This window comes from Chroicocephalus ridibundus, chromosome 2 (genome assembly GCF_963924245.1).
Source record: "Chroicocephalus ridibundus chromosome 2, bChrRid1.1, whole genome shotgun sequence".
NCBI classification, from domain to species: Eukaryota; Metazoa; Chordata; class Aves; order Charadriiformes; family Laridae; genus Chroicocephalus; species Chroicocephalus ridibundus.
Window position 1 is genome coordinate 48526528 of NC_086285.1, and position 13743 is coordinate 48540270.

The 13743-nt window shown below is 42.6% G+C and overlaps 1 protein-coding gene across 6 annotated transcripts in view; it reads left to right on the top strand.

Annotated features, from left to right (window-relative positions):
- FYCO1 (FYVE and coiled-coil domain autophagy adaptor 1) overlaps positions 1–13743 on the top strand; it is a 55381-nt gene that overhangs the window by 19462 nt on the left and 22176 nt on the right. For 3 of the 6 annotated variants that reach the window (XM_063325335.1, XM_063325337.1, XM_063325338.1), the window contains exons 8-14: positions 141–2771; positions 3773–3865; positions 4897–5015; positions 8163–8330; positions 8761–8910; positions 10358–10563; positions 10902–11046. In XM_063325335.1, coding sequence (XP_063181405.1) covers positions 141–2771; positions 3773–3865; positions 4897–5015; positions 8163–8330; positions 8761–8910; positions 10358–10563; positions 10902–11046 — 3512 coding nt within the window. Of the gene's footprint in view, positions 1–140; positions 2772–3772; positions 3866–4896; positions 5016–8162; positions 8331–8760; positions 8911–10357; positions 10564–10901; positions 11047–11505; positions 13244–13264; positions 13406–13743 lie in introns of those variants that run through there. The other 3 variants (XM_063325339.1, XM_063325340.1, XM_063325341.1) reach the window with 3 other exon arrangements.

Here is a 13743-nt window from a genome sequence, read left to right on the forward strand (position 1 = left end):
TCTGTAAGTTGGTATCTTGTAATGCAACATACAACATTACTGTGCGTTAAGAACCCAAACTTGCTCTCATTTGAGGCCATCATTTAAATGAATATTTAATATTTCTTAAACTTTTTGGTTTTCCCCTTCTGTTCATTTAGGCCCAAGAGTTTCCTTCCAGCCCTGATGCAAATAGTTCACTAAATGTTGAACACCTTGAGGGCTTTGAAGAGATGCGTGTAGAACTTGACCAGGCTGAGCTGAGGCAGAGGGAACTTCAAGATCGTATTCACCAGCTAGAAATGGAAAACCAGGAGCTCCAGGCAGCTGTCAACCTTCAGAAAGAACAAGTACAGGTAGAAAAGGAGAAGAGCAATAACTACAGCGAGGAGAACTCCCGGCTGACAAAGATGATCACAGAGTTGCAGAAGCAGTGTGAGGTCTCACACTCCACTCAGAGCACTGTTCATGACCTGCAGAAGTGCCTGCAGTCACTGGAACTGAATGCAGTGGAACAGCAGAAGGAATACTCAACAAAGCTGGAGCAGCTGGTGACCAGCAAGGAAGACTGTGCCTCAAAATTGCAGGTGTTGAATCAGGAGCTGGAGGCATCTAGGGCTTTGGTTGCTATGAAGGATCTTTGCATTGATGAGCTCAAAGCCAAGCTGAGTTCCACAGAACAGAAGAACCTCAACCTCCTTGCAAAAGTTGATGCTGCCTTGGAGGAAAAGGGACAGCAAGCCACAGCCCACTGTGACTCTGCCCTACAGATACGGGCACTGTTAGAGAAGCTTCAGGAGATAGAAAAGGAAAAGGCAGATATGCAAAGACTCAATGATGAACATGCATCTCAGCTGAAAGCAGCAAGGGAGGAGCTGCAGCTGAAAGAAGAGGCACAGAAGGAACTGGAATCCAGATACAATCGCCTCACTGCTGACTACAAAGAAGAGAGTGAAAAGCTGCGTGGGAGCCTGGAAACCATGGCAAAGGAAATGGATGCAGTTCAGAAGGCCCTGACCCTGAAAGGAAAGGAGATGGCTGAGCTCCAGACCCAGGTAATGGGGTCGCTGGCTCAGGTGGGGTCACTGGAAAAAAAACTTGAGGAAGCAAGGAAAGAAAAAGAGAAACTTGAGGAGGAGTATGGTAGGAGGGAAGGAGCACTGAAGCAGGAAGCCCAGTCGCAAGCAGAGCAACTTGAACTACAGGAGGGTCGCTTAACAAAGGTGAGTCAGACTGCGCGTAGCCTTGAGGATCAAAACCAGAAACTCTTGTCTGAGAAAGAGCATCTCAGCCAGAAAGTCAAGGAGCTGGAGGAGCAGATGGAACAGCAAAACTCTGCAGTGAGCGAAATGGGTGAGGAAAGCGGGAAACTGAAAGCGGAGAATGCAAATTTGCAGCAGTCCAAGAAGAAGATGGAAGGGAAGCTGAAAAATTTGGAAGCTTCTAAAGCTTCCCTGGAAGCCGAGGTAGCCAAGCTGAGGGCATCTGAGAAACAGCTTCAGAGTGAGATAGATGATGCCCTGGTGTCAGTTGATGAAAAAGAGAAGAAACTCCGGGGCGAGAACAAACAGCTGGATGAAGACTTGCAGAATGCCAGGAGGCAAAGCCAAATTCTGGAGGAGAAGTTAGAGGCTCTGCACTCAGACTACGAAGAACTAAAGCAAAGAGAAGAGACCACCAAGGAGTCTTATGCTTCACTTGAAGGACAGCTGAAGAGTGCCAAACAGCACAGTTTACAAATGGAAAAAAGCTTAGGCGCCTTGAAGGAAAGCAAAGAGTGTCTCCAGTCACAGCTCACAGAGAAGGAAGCAGAACTGCAAGGCATGGAGAGCCAGTGTGAGCAGCTAAGAGCAGAAGCTGAAAGACATAGGAAGAAAGCAGAGACCCTTGAGGTAGAAAAGCTTAGTGTTGAAAAGACATGCCTTCATCAGACAAAGCTTATTGAATCCCTCACATCGGAAAAGGAATCAGTGGAACAGCACCAACTACAGCAGGCGGCTTCTCTGGAGAAGGAGGCAAAAGAGCTGGCTTCCAGATTGACCGTGAGTGAAGAGCAGTTGGAGGTCAACCGAGGGGAGGTGTCTAGACTGCAAGCAGAAGTCCTTGACCTGCGAGTCAAGCTTCAGCAGATCACTGATGAGAGAGAGCAGATGAGAGGTCAGCTGGCAATCACAGAGACTGTTTTGAGTGAGCAGAAGGCACTTGTTCAGCAGCTGAAAGAGCAAAGTGAGTCACTCAACAGAAACCATGTTCAAGAACTGGTGCAATGTAAAGAAAGAGAAGAAGTGCTGAAAAAAGAGCAGGAGACAGCAGTCTATCAAAAAGCTGAGCTGGAAAATAATTTCCTGAACCTGAAGGAAGAGCTATCCAAGGTTAAACAGTACTTGGAAGTTGCTAGAATGGAAAATGAAGAAAACAAAGATCTCCTCCACAGGACCAACACGGATATGGCTGAACTTGGTATTCAGATTTGTGCCTTGACCTCTGAAAAGGTGGATGCAGAAGAGCAGTTATCCCAGGCCACAGAAAAGCTCAAAGAACTGGAAGAACAGGCAGCAGAGCAACAGGAGAAGCTGAAGCTTGACATCTCTAATCTCAGACAGGAGAACAAGAGCCTGCAAGAGAAATTAGAGGAAGCTCAAATATGTGCCGCAGCTGTCCCAAGTCTGCAATTGCAGCTGGAGACAGTAAAGAAGCAGGCACAGAGTTTCCAAGAGACCAGCCAAGAAGAGCTATCTGCAATAAAATTTCAAATGAGCACAGAGATTCTAAATTATCAGACAAAATTCAAGGTAAATTAATGTGATTATTATAGCTGAGGGAGCTGTGCAGGATTTCCCCTGCTTTACCATCTGCTGCAGCAATTACTGGGTGAAGTCCTACTGTTTGTGTTGGTCAGGCTCTGAGACTAGCACGCAGCTAGCCTTAGCCTGGGAATCTGGAAATGTCTCTACACTCATGACCTAGGCCTATCTGAGGTAAAATAACTCTTCACAATTTTTTGGAGATGTATAGTATGGCCATCCACCCACAGTGGAGAGGCCATGTGGTATGGAAAAGCCAAACAGTAATGGAGAAGGCGATGATTTCTTACATTGGCACTGAAGGTGGTGTCTTCTGTAACTGTTCCCTATGGTCACAGCTCTGATTTTTTTTTCTTTTTCTGTAGGAACATTGCAGGACCTGTTCCCCACACTCATAACCCCACTACTCCTTAAAACTGATTTTGATGAAAGCAAACTTAGACTGAGACCAGATATTTTTGCAGTTAATTCCCGCATGTATTTTTCTTTCAACTACTCAAGGTAGCAGCTGAGAAGATCAAAGTTTTGCTTCCAGTCAGCCCTGTATATGCGAAACGGCACACCTAGAGGCTGAAGATTTTATTGTGTTTGTTCTGCCATTCTGAGATAATGTCTAAAACTGGCAGTTGATCAGAGGCTTATGCCACTGGCGGTATCCAAAAATCCCACAAGTTTGAGAAAATAGCGTACATTCATTTACGTTTCATTTTCATAAAGACTTCTTAAACCTCAGTGTTACTTGGGCTCTCTCACTCTTGAGCCAGAGCATTTTGCAGTTGGCCCTTCTTTTTGTTGAGAACTTTAATAGCCCATAGCAAGTAACAGTAAAACACAGCTGTTCTGCCACCACAGAGGGGAGTTTCCTTGAATCCATGAGTTGGATGTCTCTTTAGCTGTCTTTCATGAGCTTGACAGTGGTACTGGGAATTTCGTAGATGAAGGAGCGGCTGCTAGAAGAATGCTAACTCCTGGCTCAATCTCTCTGCTAGGCTGTCAGTGAAGAGTGTGGGAAAGTAAGAGAGCAACTCGAGGAGCAGAGGCGACAACAGCACGCTGCAGAGGAAGAGATTGCAGAGTTACAAGTAGGTGCTTGATCCGATTGAAAGACAGAGGTGTTTGTGTCAGCGGGCATTAGTGTTAGAATTGAGAAGGCAGGCAGCAATTCTGAGGACTGGCTGGTGAGTCTGAGAATGCCCTTGAATAAGTACAGGTGCTGCAGACAAAATACTTGGCAGCTGAAAGTTAGCCACTGAAACAGAGGTTATGAAAAGCACAACAGCACTTAGGATATGTCATGTTTAGTCAGGTTTTATGTAATACCTGGTTATGTGTACACATCTTAAATGGGGGTGCAGGTTTAAAAGGTGTCTGTCTTTGGCCCTGCATGCCCATTGCACACAGCCACACGTGTGAATCCAACTGTTTGCAGGCTGCAAGGAGCACTGCATCAGAGAATTAATCTGGCTGAGAAATAACCCAGCCAGAAAAAAATAGGGGTTTTGCAATGCATTTATCAAACAGTTGAGTTAGGAGGGCTGTACTGAGGTATCAGGAATCCAGAAAAAAGAAAATTAATGTTATTGAACCTGTCCCTGCCTGCTAGCAGAAAAACTTACATCTTTAGATGCAGTTAGGTTTGTTCCTTGAGAACTCCAAGTTTGGCAGACTTCTCTGGACAGGCTAGTTGTGAAAGAAGTTTGGTTTTTTTATATTGTCCTTCATATTTCATATAGCTTTAATAAACAACATTTTCCTCATGTTTATTTTTTTTCTTTTGAAACTTTTAGGTGGTGAAAAAACTTTTAGGGCGTATTCTTTTGCCATTATCTTTGAGAGATTTTCCTTGATAAGGAGGCTAAAGCTCAACTGACATGGACATGGATTAGAGGCTTAATACTGTCTTACTTTAGAGTCTTTCCCTTATTCAGTGTGACAGAAGTAATCAGTCACTGGTACACAACTAATTAGTGTCTGCTTATACAATAACATCTTAATTGGTGGTTTGGCTTTAACTGATTCTTTTAAAGCATTGTTTAGGTGTCTTGGCAATTGTCCAGTGCTTGGTAAAGTGTTGTTTTCATATGTTAGGAAATAAATTAATTTATTTCACTAGGCTGCAAATACGAGTTTGTCCAGAAAGCTGGAGGAAGCAAGAGAGCAGCTGTCTGAATCAGAAACTGCTCGGCTGCAGAAGGAAGAGGAGGTGACATCTCTGAGACAACTCTTGGAAAGGTGGGAGTTTGGGTTCTTACACAAGCTGTTAATTGCAAGCCAAGCAAGGGGCCCATAACTGAAGCATATTGAAAATTGCTGTGGTTTATGAAGTAGCATATGTCACGGGGTTTATATAGGGCAAATAGTGCATGGCCACTGATGGGGAATACCAGATGGACGTTAAGATGAGAAATATGTAAATTACACAGCAAACGTGAATGCAAGGTTTAAGTTTTCTGGTATTGTTAATTTAGCTGATGATGTAAATTCATTGTATGTTTTCCTTTATGAAACTGAAGACATTTTACAACCTCCTTTTACCTTATAGGTTAGTCATAAAATCAAACCAATATTGACTGGGGGTTTTTAATAAGGAATGGAAAATTTGCACTTTTTGACTGTTTGTTTCTTCTCTCTTCTCCATGAAGTTTCAGGGAATCGGTAAGAATTATTTGAATGGGACCACATCCTGTATGTCTTTGTCAGGTTTCTTATCAGCTTTAAGTATCTAACACAGGCTGTGTTTCCATGGTCTATAACCTGGGCCTGTGTGGTGCGGATTATCTAGCAGTCCGAAATAGATCTTCATGAGGCATGGGCTCACACAGAGTCAAATGGGTTAATCAAAACCAAATTTTTATGTTTTTGTGCTGATATCATCTGTCTTTGTGGGAAGACTGATGATTCTTGATCTTTTCTGAAGTCAATTTGTACTGTTGTCAGTACAAAATCATAGAATGATGATCTAGTTCCAATCTCCATGCCGTGGGCAGGGATACCTTCCACCAGACCAAGCTGCTCAAAGCCCTATCCAGCCTGGTCTTGAACACTTCCAGGGATGGGGCATCCACAACTTCTCTGGGCAACCTGTTCTGGTGCCTCACCGCCCTCAGAGTAAACAGTTTCTTCCTAATGTCTAATCTAAATCTACCCTCTTTCAGATTAAAACTGTTACTCCCTGATAAAGAGTCCTTCCCCCATCTTTCCTGTAGGCCCCCTTCAGATACTGGAAGGCTGCTATAAGGTCTCCCTGGAGCCTTCTCTTCTCCAAGCTGAACAACCCCAACTCTCTCAGCTCCTCTTCATAGGAGAGGTGCTCCAGCCCTCTGATCATCTCCGTGGCCCTCCTCTGGACTCACTCCAACAGGTCCATGTCCTTTTTATGTTGGGGGCCTCAGAGCTGGACACAGTACTCCAGGTGGGGTCTCATGAGAGCAGAGCAGAAGGGCAGAATCAACTTCCTTGACCTGCTGCCCACACTTCTTTTGATGTAGCCCAGGATGCGATTGGCTTTCTGGGCTGCAGTCACACATTGCTAGCTCATGTTGAGCTTTTCGTCAACCAACGCCCACGAGTTCTTCTCCTCAGGGCTGCTCGGAGTCCATTCTCTGCCCAGCCTGTATTTGTGTTTGGGATTGCCCTGACTCACGTGCAGGACCTTGCACTTGGCCTCGTTGAACTTCATGAGGTTCATACAGGCCCACCTTTCAAGCCTGGGCAGGTCCCTTTGGATGGATAGAATCCATTCCCTCCAGCGTGTCAACCACACCACAGTTTGGTGTCATCAGCAAACTTGCTGAGGGTGCACTCGTTCCCACTGTCCATGTTGCTGACACAGATGTTAAGCTGCACTGGTCCCAATACTGTCCCCTGAGGAATGCCACTCATCACTGGTCTCCACTTGGACATCGAGCCGTTGAGTGCAATTTTTTGAGTGTGACCATCCAGCCAATTCCTTATCCACCAAGTAGTCCATCCATCAAATCCATGTCTCTCCAATTTAGAGACCAGGATGTCATGAAGGACAGTGTCAAATGCCTTGCATAAGTCCAGGTAGATGATGTCAGTTGCTCTTCCCTTATCCACGAACGCTGTAACCCTGTCATAGAAGGCCACCAAATTTGTCAGGCACGATTTGCCCTTAGTGAAGCTGGTTTCAGATCACGTCCTTATTTTCCATGGTTTCCAGGAGGATCTGCTCCATGATCTTACTGGGCACAGCAGTGAGACTGAGCAGCCCGTAGTTCCCCAGGTCTTCCTTTTTTCCCTTTTCTAAAATGGGGGTAATGTTTCCCCTTTTCCAGTCAGTGGGAACTTTACTGGGCTGCCACAACTTCTCAAATATGTTGGATAGTGGCTTAGCAACTTCATCTGCCAGTTTCCCTCAGGACCTGCAGATGCATCTCATCTGGTCCCATGGATTTGTGCACATTCAGGTTCCTCAGGTGGTGTCAAACCTGATCTTCTCTTACAATGGGCAGTTCTTCATTCTTCCAGTCCCTCCCTTTGCCTTGTACGACTTGGGCAGTGTTTCTAGGGCACTTGCCAGTGAAGACTGAGGCAAAAAAAGTTGTTGAGTACCTCAGCGTTGTCCATGTCCCAGGTTTCTCGTTTCCTTCTGGAGACAGCCCACATTTTTCCTTGTCTTCCTTTTATCACCGATGTACCTGTAGAAGCTTTTCTTGCTGCCCTTTGATCTAACTCATATGAATATCTGAATTCAGCTGAATTGGCTGAGTGAGTTCAGGCCAGCTCAGCCCTTCATGCTGTGTCACTGTAGCATTTTTGATCCATTTCTAGGACTCACAGTACTGAAATTACCATATTGTCAAGCCAAGGCTTACATTCTTGGGAGCTTCCTGGGGACAATTCTTTCCACTGACTGTGCAGTGAACTGAGTTGTCTTAACCTTTAGTTTTTGAATTGCATCTGTGTTAGAAGAATATAGTGAGAAACTGGTTTGCTTCCTTTCGTGAACATGAAAGCTATGGAGGAGTATGTTGTGTTAAGTGGCCCTGTTGTGTGCAACCTGCAAATGCTGGGCAGCCTGCGGCTATAGGACTTACCCCGTTTAGCTCTGTTTGCAGCTGCTGCTGATCTTAGCTTCCAAGGACACTAATTTTATTCCCAGTGTGGTAGCCATCATAAGCTTCGCTATGAGCAGGGCATCCAAGAAATTGCTGATTGCTGACTGTGTTCACCAGATAACGGATCTGTGTGCACTTTCAGTGATGCAGAAAATGGGAGATATAAAAAATATGCACACTGAGAACTATTTCACTGAAACTACCTGTTTATCAGGGTGGAGGACCCCTTTCTTCCATGGGGAAGACTTGAATGCACATGAGCTAATAACGATTCTTAATTGGCTTTGTATTTGGTCAGGATCCAAAAAGAAGCTGATGAAGCAAAAGAGAAGGTCCTGGATTACAGTGAGAAGCTCAGCAAGGTGGCAGCAGACAAAGACAGCAGCGACCAGAAGTTATTTGCTGAACTGGATGACCTGACAAGAACAAAACAGTTCCTTGAAGAACGTTTGATAGAACTTATCAGGTTGGCATCAAAATAAACAGTAAGCAGAAGTGAAAATCCTAGGTTAGGTTGTTAAGGGGTACTGCCTGTGTGGTTCAGTCTTGTATTCCTGAATTGAAGATACAGGTAATGGCCAAGTTCATCAGCAGCTGAAATTTTGCATTTCCCTAATGCAGTCAAAGATATAACACCCAATATTATCTCCTCCTTAATTTGCTGTTTGTTTTGCAAAAATATGTAGTTGTGTGCATGGCATGTATTTTTCTCCCTCCCACCGCCCCTTCCCTATAGCTTCAGTAGGTTTCTTGATCTGTCTTTATTTCTGAAAGCTCCTCAGAAGTTACACCAAATCAATTTTTACTGGGAAGCTTTCACCAGCATGGTTGGTTAACAGTAAACCAGCACTGATAATTTCTATGTGTTTTTCTTTCTTTTAACTGTATCTCTGCAGAGACAAGGATGCTTTGTGGCAAAAATCAGATGCTCTGGAGTTCCAGCAGAAGCTTAGTGCAGAGCAAAGGTGGCAGGGGGACACAGAAGTTAATCATTGTCTGGACTGCCAGAGAGAGTTCTCATGGATGGTGCGCCGACACCACTGCAGGTCAGCTTGTTGAACTCTGTTCAAAAGCAAAATTCAGTATGAGTGTTTACATGAATGAAATTCTTCTTAACGTTCACAGTTCATTGGTCAAAATTGTCGATACAGGACATTGTAGAGGCTGAAAGAACACATGAGCTCACAAGGATGTAAGAGACATTAGTGGAAAGATTCCTTGACATGTATTAAGGCAAAGATCTTGATGTAACTGATTTGAGGAGTCTGTCAGTTTCTTATTTCTGGAAAATCACACCGTACATAGTATGTTTCTTTGTAAGATGGTGGTTTTAAGATATTTATTATGCCCTGCTGTGTGCATGCTGTAAACAATATTCACTAAGATGGTTTTGCTATTGTGATGGAAGTATTCCAGAACAAATCCAACATGCTGTGCAATTATAAATTTGGTTACTTACAGGAGGTATGTTCAGAGATAATTACCAGAAAAAAAGTTAATATTAAATTATTTCCTATACAGTTAGCCTGCTTGGAGTTATTAGTTACCCGATCTAGATGTATTAAAATATATTTAAGTGGATACATTCCAGAGTTTTAGTGATATGTTTGTTGTGGCTCGTTACTGTTCTTTATTGTCATGACCTGATTCATCATGTAAGGTATGTAGTACTGAGACTGTTTCAATTGCATTTGAATGTAGGGAATATTTGATGGGTGTTAATAAATAGTGAAGTAATTTCTGGTAACAACTTCCAAATTACTCATTTCTATAAAATCTGTGAAACCTGCTTGTGTTTTCACCTACTAATGATTTAAATGATTATGAAAAACAAAAACACGATTAACAGTCATCTCTGCTGGGTGCTTTTCATCATGGAAAGCTTAACATGTTCATTAAAAAGTAGTTGACAGGTCTAACACTGAGAGACTGCAGAGCAGAGAGGGCAGGAGGGCTGAATGTATATGTATGTCTCCAATATTGTTTCTTCTTCCCTCTCTGAAGGGGAGAGGGGTGATTACTAAGTGGAGACACATAGACATCTTCTTACAGTCCTTACAATCAAAAAGAGTTTTGCTCTACCTTAGTTTGAGATTTGGCCTGTGCAATATTATTAAGTACCTTTCCCTTGTATGTACTTTATATATATATATATTATTTTTCATATTGCATACTTGTGGGTATTTAATTGTTTCATATCTTTATATTTAAATATATATTTATTTGTTTAGTATTTTTATGGGTTTTTTTCTGTTTTCCCTATTTATTAAGGCAGCAAAATATGAATGTGAATTTCTGTCCTGTGTTTGTCAAGAAAACTTGCTTCACCTCAGAAAACAGCACAGCCTGTATTATGATATCTGCCATGGATGTAGCGTTCGGGCTTTTGCAGAAAACAAGACCATTATGACAAAGCCCCAGACTCTGTCATATAGATATGTTCCACTTATATGTGGTATTATTCTAACACCTGCGGTTTCAAATCATTTCTAGAATGTGCGGTCGCATTTTCTGCTACTACTGCTGCAACAACTACATGGTGACAAAGCCAGGTGGAAAAAAGGAGCGTTGCTGCAGAGCTTGCTTTAGTAAACCTAGAGTCATTGTGGACAGTACCGATGACTCTGGATCCAGTGCCAACCAGGAAGGATCACCAGCTTCGTTGGAATCACCTGTGTCACCATCTGAGAGGGCTCTTGGTTAGTCTATTGTTTGCACGTTGTGGATAAATAAGTAGGGTTCTTAGACATTCTCCAAGAAACAACACGGTCACCTCCTGTCCCAAGGACCTGCATGTTCATGGAGTGTTTTCAGGGTGGGACTGGTCCCATCTTTGATTGGTATTGACAGAAATTTGCATGTATATTAAATGAGTGTCAGTCAGACCGAGGTTTTCTCTTGGTTCTAGTAGCTATCTAATGCTTCTGTAAAAGCAGAGGAAAGGCCTAGTCTTCCCCCTTAAGGGTTTTGCTTGTTTGTTTTCCAGATAACCAGCTAATATTGTTTATGTTTCTTTTCATGCCCTTCTATGGCACAGTTGCAAGTGAAGCCTGTAAACCACTAGATGATGCAGCATTTGATATAATCACTGATGAGGAGCTGTGTCAAGTACAGGAATCAGACTCTCTCCACAATGAAAGTGAGATGGAAAGAGACTCTCTGGATCAAAGCGTGACAGATCTGTAAGTAAACACTGCTTCATGGAGAGGGAACTCTTTTGGGTTTTGTCTGGAGTGTTGTTTGTGGGTTGTTTTTTTTTTCCTATTCAGTGATAGCCAACTGATAGCCAACTTCTGCATAAATAGAAGACACTTCTGTTCCCAGCCACGTGTTCAGTAGCCCAACACAAAATAATTTTGGCCTATTTGCACAGTCAGTATCAAATCTAGTAAATTGAAACAGCTCCATACTTTCCCTCCACTTGCTTCACCACAGCACAGAGGAGTGATCCCAGTTCTGTGCTGTCATCAGGCCAGCTGTCACCATTAAAATCAGCTTGCAGGCTATACTGGATCACTGATCATTCACACTTAACTTATAATAGGAGCTAAGCGATACTCTGTCAGACTCACCATTACTTAATAACAAGAGAACAAGGAGGTGGGGAAAAGATAAGCAAAGATGTGCTCTTTCTATGACAGGCTTCATTGAACTGAATGTGAAATAACTGGTCTGTGTCTGTAGGATTCCTTACTACTTTAAAGGCAACAACTTACAGAAGAGAAATAGAACAGCAATTGTGTAGCTAAATCTGGCACAAGTTTGCTCTTTTTTTCTGAAGAAAATGAGAGTGAATGCAGATTTCGGTCATTTTTTTATATCTACTTCTACATAAATTAGCAATGAAGAGGATCTAAGGCCATCTGAATATCTGAGTACTTGGTTGGCAAACTATGTTGTAGTATTATAATTTAATGTATATCCATGTTTATACAAAATATTGCTTTACTGTTGTTCAGATATTTTCAAATATCTTCCAAAATTTCTGTCCTGTAAAATGCATTATCTTTCAAAAACTTTTATATATTTGAGAAGAAAAAAAAAAAAAATTTCACCTAAATTCTGTAGTTGTTTTGCTTCTGACCAGAAAAATAAGCATGATAAATCTAAATGCTAAACTGAAAATAGCCACAGAGTAACGAGCCTGCTGCTGAGAAAGCAGATTTAGACTTTTTCACCTTCAACAGGCCCATTTCCGGCATAAACCACAGTGACTTGCAATTTGGGTACAAGACAGACTGTGCAGACTTGGTTTTTTGGAAAAAAAACTTGTCAAAATTCTACATTTTTGTTTCTCGGTGAATAAGTTCTGTGTATTCTGCCTATATTGCATACTGTTGTATACCGTTGACACTGACAGTATATTCATGTTCATCATGCATTGAGCAGACAGGAACAAACTGAGCTTCAAAATGCTCTTGTGAAGTTAGCATTGCCTTTGTTTTCCAAAGGGACAATTTGCAGTGGGGGATTTTTGTTTGTTTGTTTGTTTTAAGAAGAAAAAAAAAAGTGTAACATACTACTACTTTGAATTCATGCTATCTGCAGAGGGGATATCATACCTATCATAGCTCCAGAGCATGAGTTAGCTGTGGAGAATAAAACCAGAAGAAAAGAAATAAATGTGTGTCACCGTTTTTTTCAGTTTATGATTGGGCTAGATTCATCTTGTCCCACAAAGTATTCAGGAAGGAAAGATTGCCATTAACAATGGAATACTATTCTTGAAGGGTGCTCATGCAACATCCTACTTGCACCGCGTAAACTTTTAAAGGCTGTCCATCTCCCCTTGTTCACAGATTATAGGCAGGAAAGCCAGGAACAAGTGTTTTATCGTCTGTCACTCTTGGCTCATTAGTGTTACGAGCCAGGGGTAAGAGCCCTACTGTGGTCGTACGTGGAGCTTGAGACATACTTTGCAGACCATACCTGCCCTTCTGTATGACACTTGTGACGTGTAATGTTTGAAAGGTCTCACTAGCCTGAACACTGCAGGAAAATGGCTTTCTTGCATTGTGGATGACTTGAGCATCTTGTGTTGATTGTGTGGTTTTGTGTTACGGGAGAGATGCAGAAACTGATACATGAGGCAGGCGATGGTGTGGCACCTGTGGTATGTGTTGAAGAAAAAAAGCAGCGCACAGCGTTGATTATGAGAGCACAGAAGTTTTCTCACTTGTCTCTGTGGTGAGGAGCGTATGTATACCGAAAGCCTGAGCGTATCTTAGTGCACGAGCAGATAACGCGGCATTTGATACCATGGGTATTTGAAGGTAAACATGCCAGAACCACTATACTGAGTTTGAGCAAAGGTTCTGCTAACCTTCTGTCCTGTCTTTGATAGCAGCCCATAGCAGATGTACTGATAATTTCCCATTGTGTTTTCTCCCACCTTCCAAGGATCTGCATCTCGGGGACTTGTGAGCTACTGGTTTCACCGCTGCAGATTTCTTGGCCGTGCTGGACTGGTGGAGCACCTTGGCTTCATATAGACCTTTGATGGTTTTTTTTGTGAAAGTGTCCAGCTAAATGTGGCCTGATTGCTATGTGGAGATTTCAGGTAGTCTTGAAGCATAAATAACAATCCACTGGCATCCCAATAATGTTTTCTTTGCATGAAATTGAATAGATGGGGTAGAATTTGCTTTGATATTGTGCCTGGGGAAGACAGAAAGGATTCAAGATTGTGCTTGCTAGATGCATGTCTGAGGAATGCATATAAGTAAGTTAGTTTTCAGGCCACTTCTTTATTGGAATTCTGCTGAAAATAGTCCAAGTTATTTGTTTTTTTGCCGGAGATTTGAACTAATTGTTGCAGCTCTAAAAGGGAGGGAGACAATCAGCCAAGAAAGGGAAGAGAAAGAGGCTGGATGGTCCAA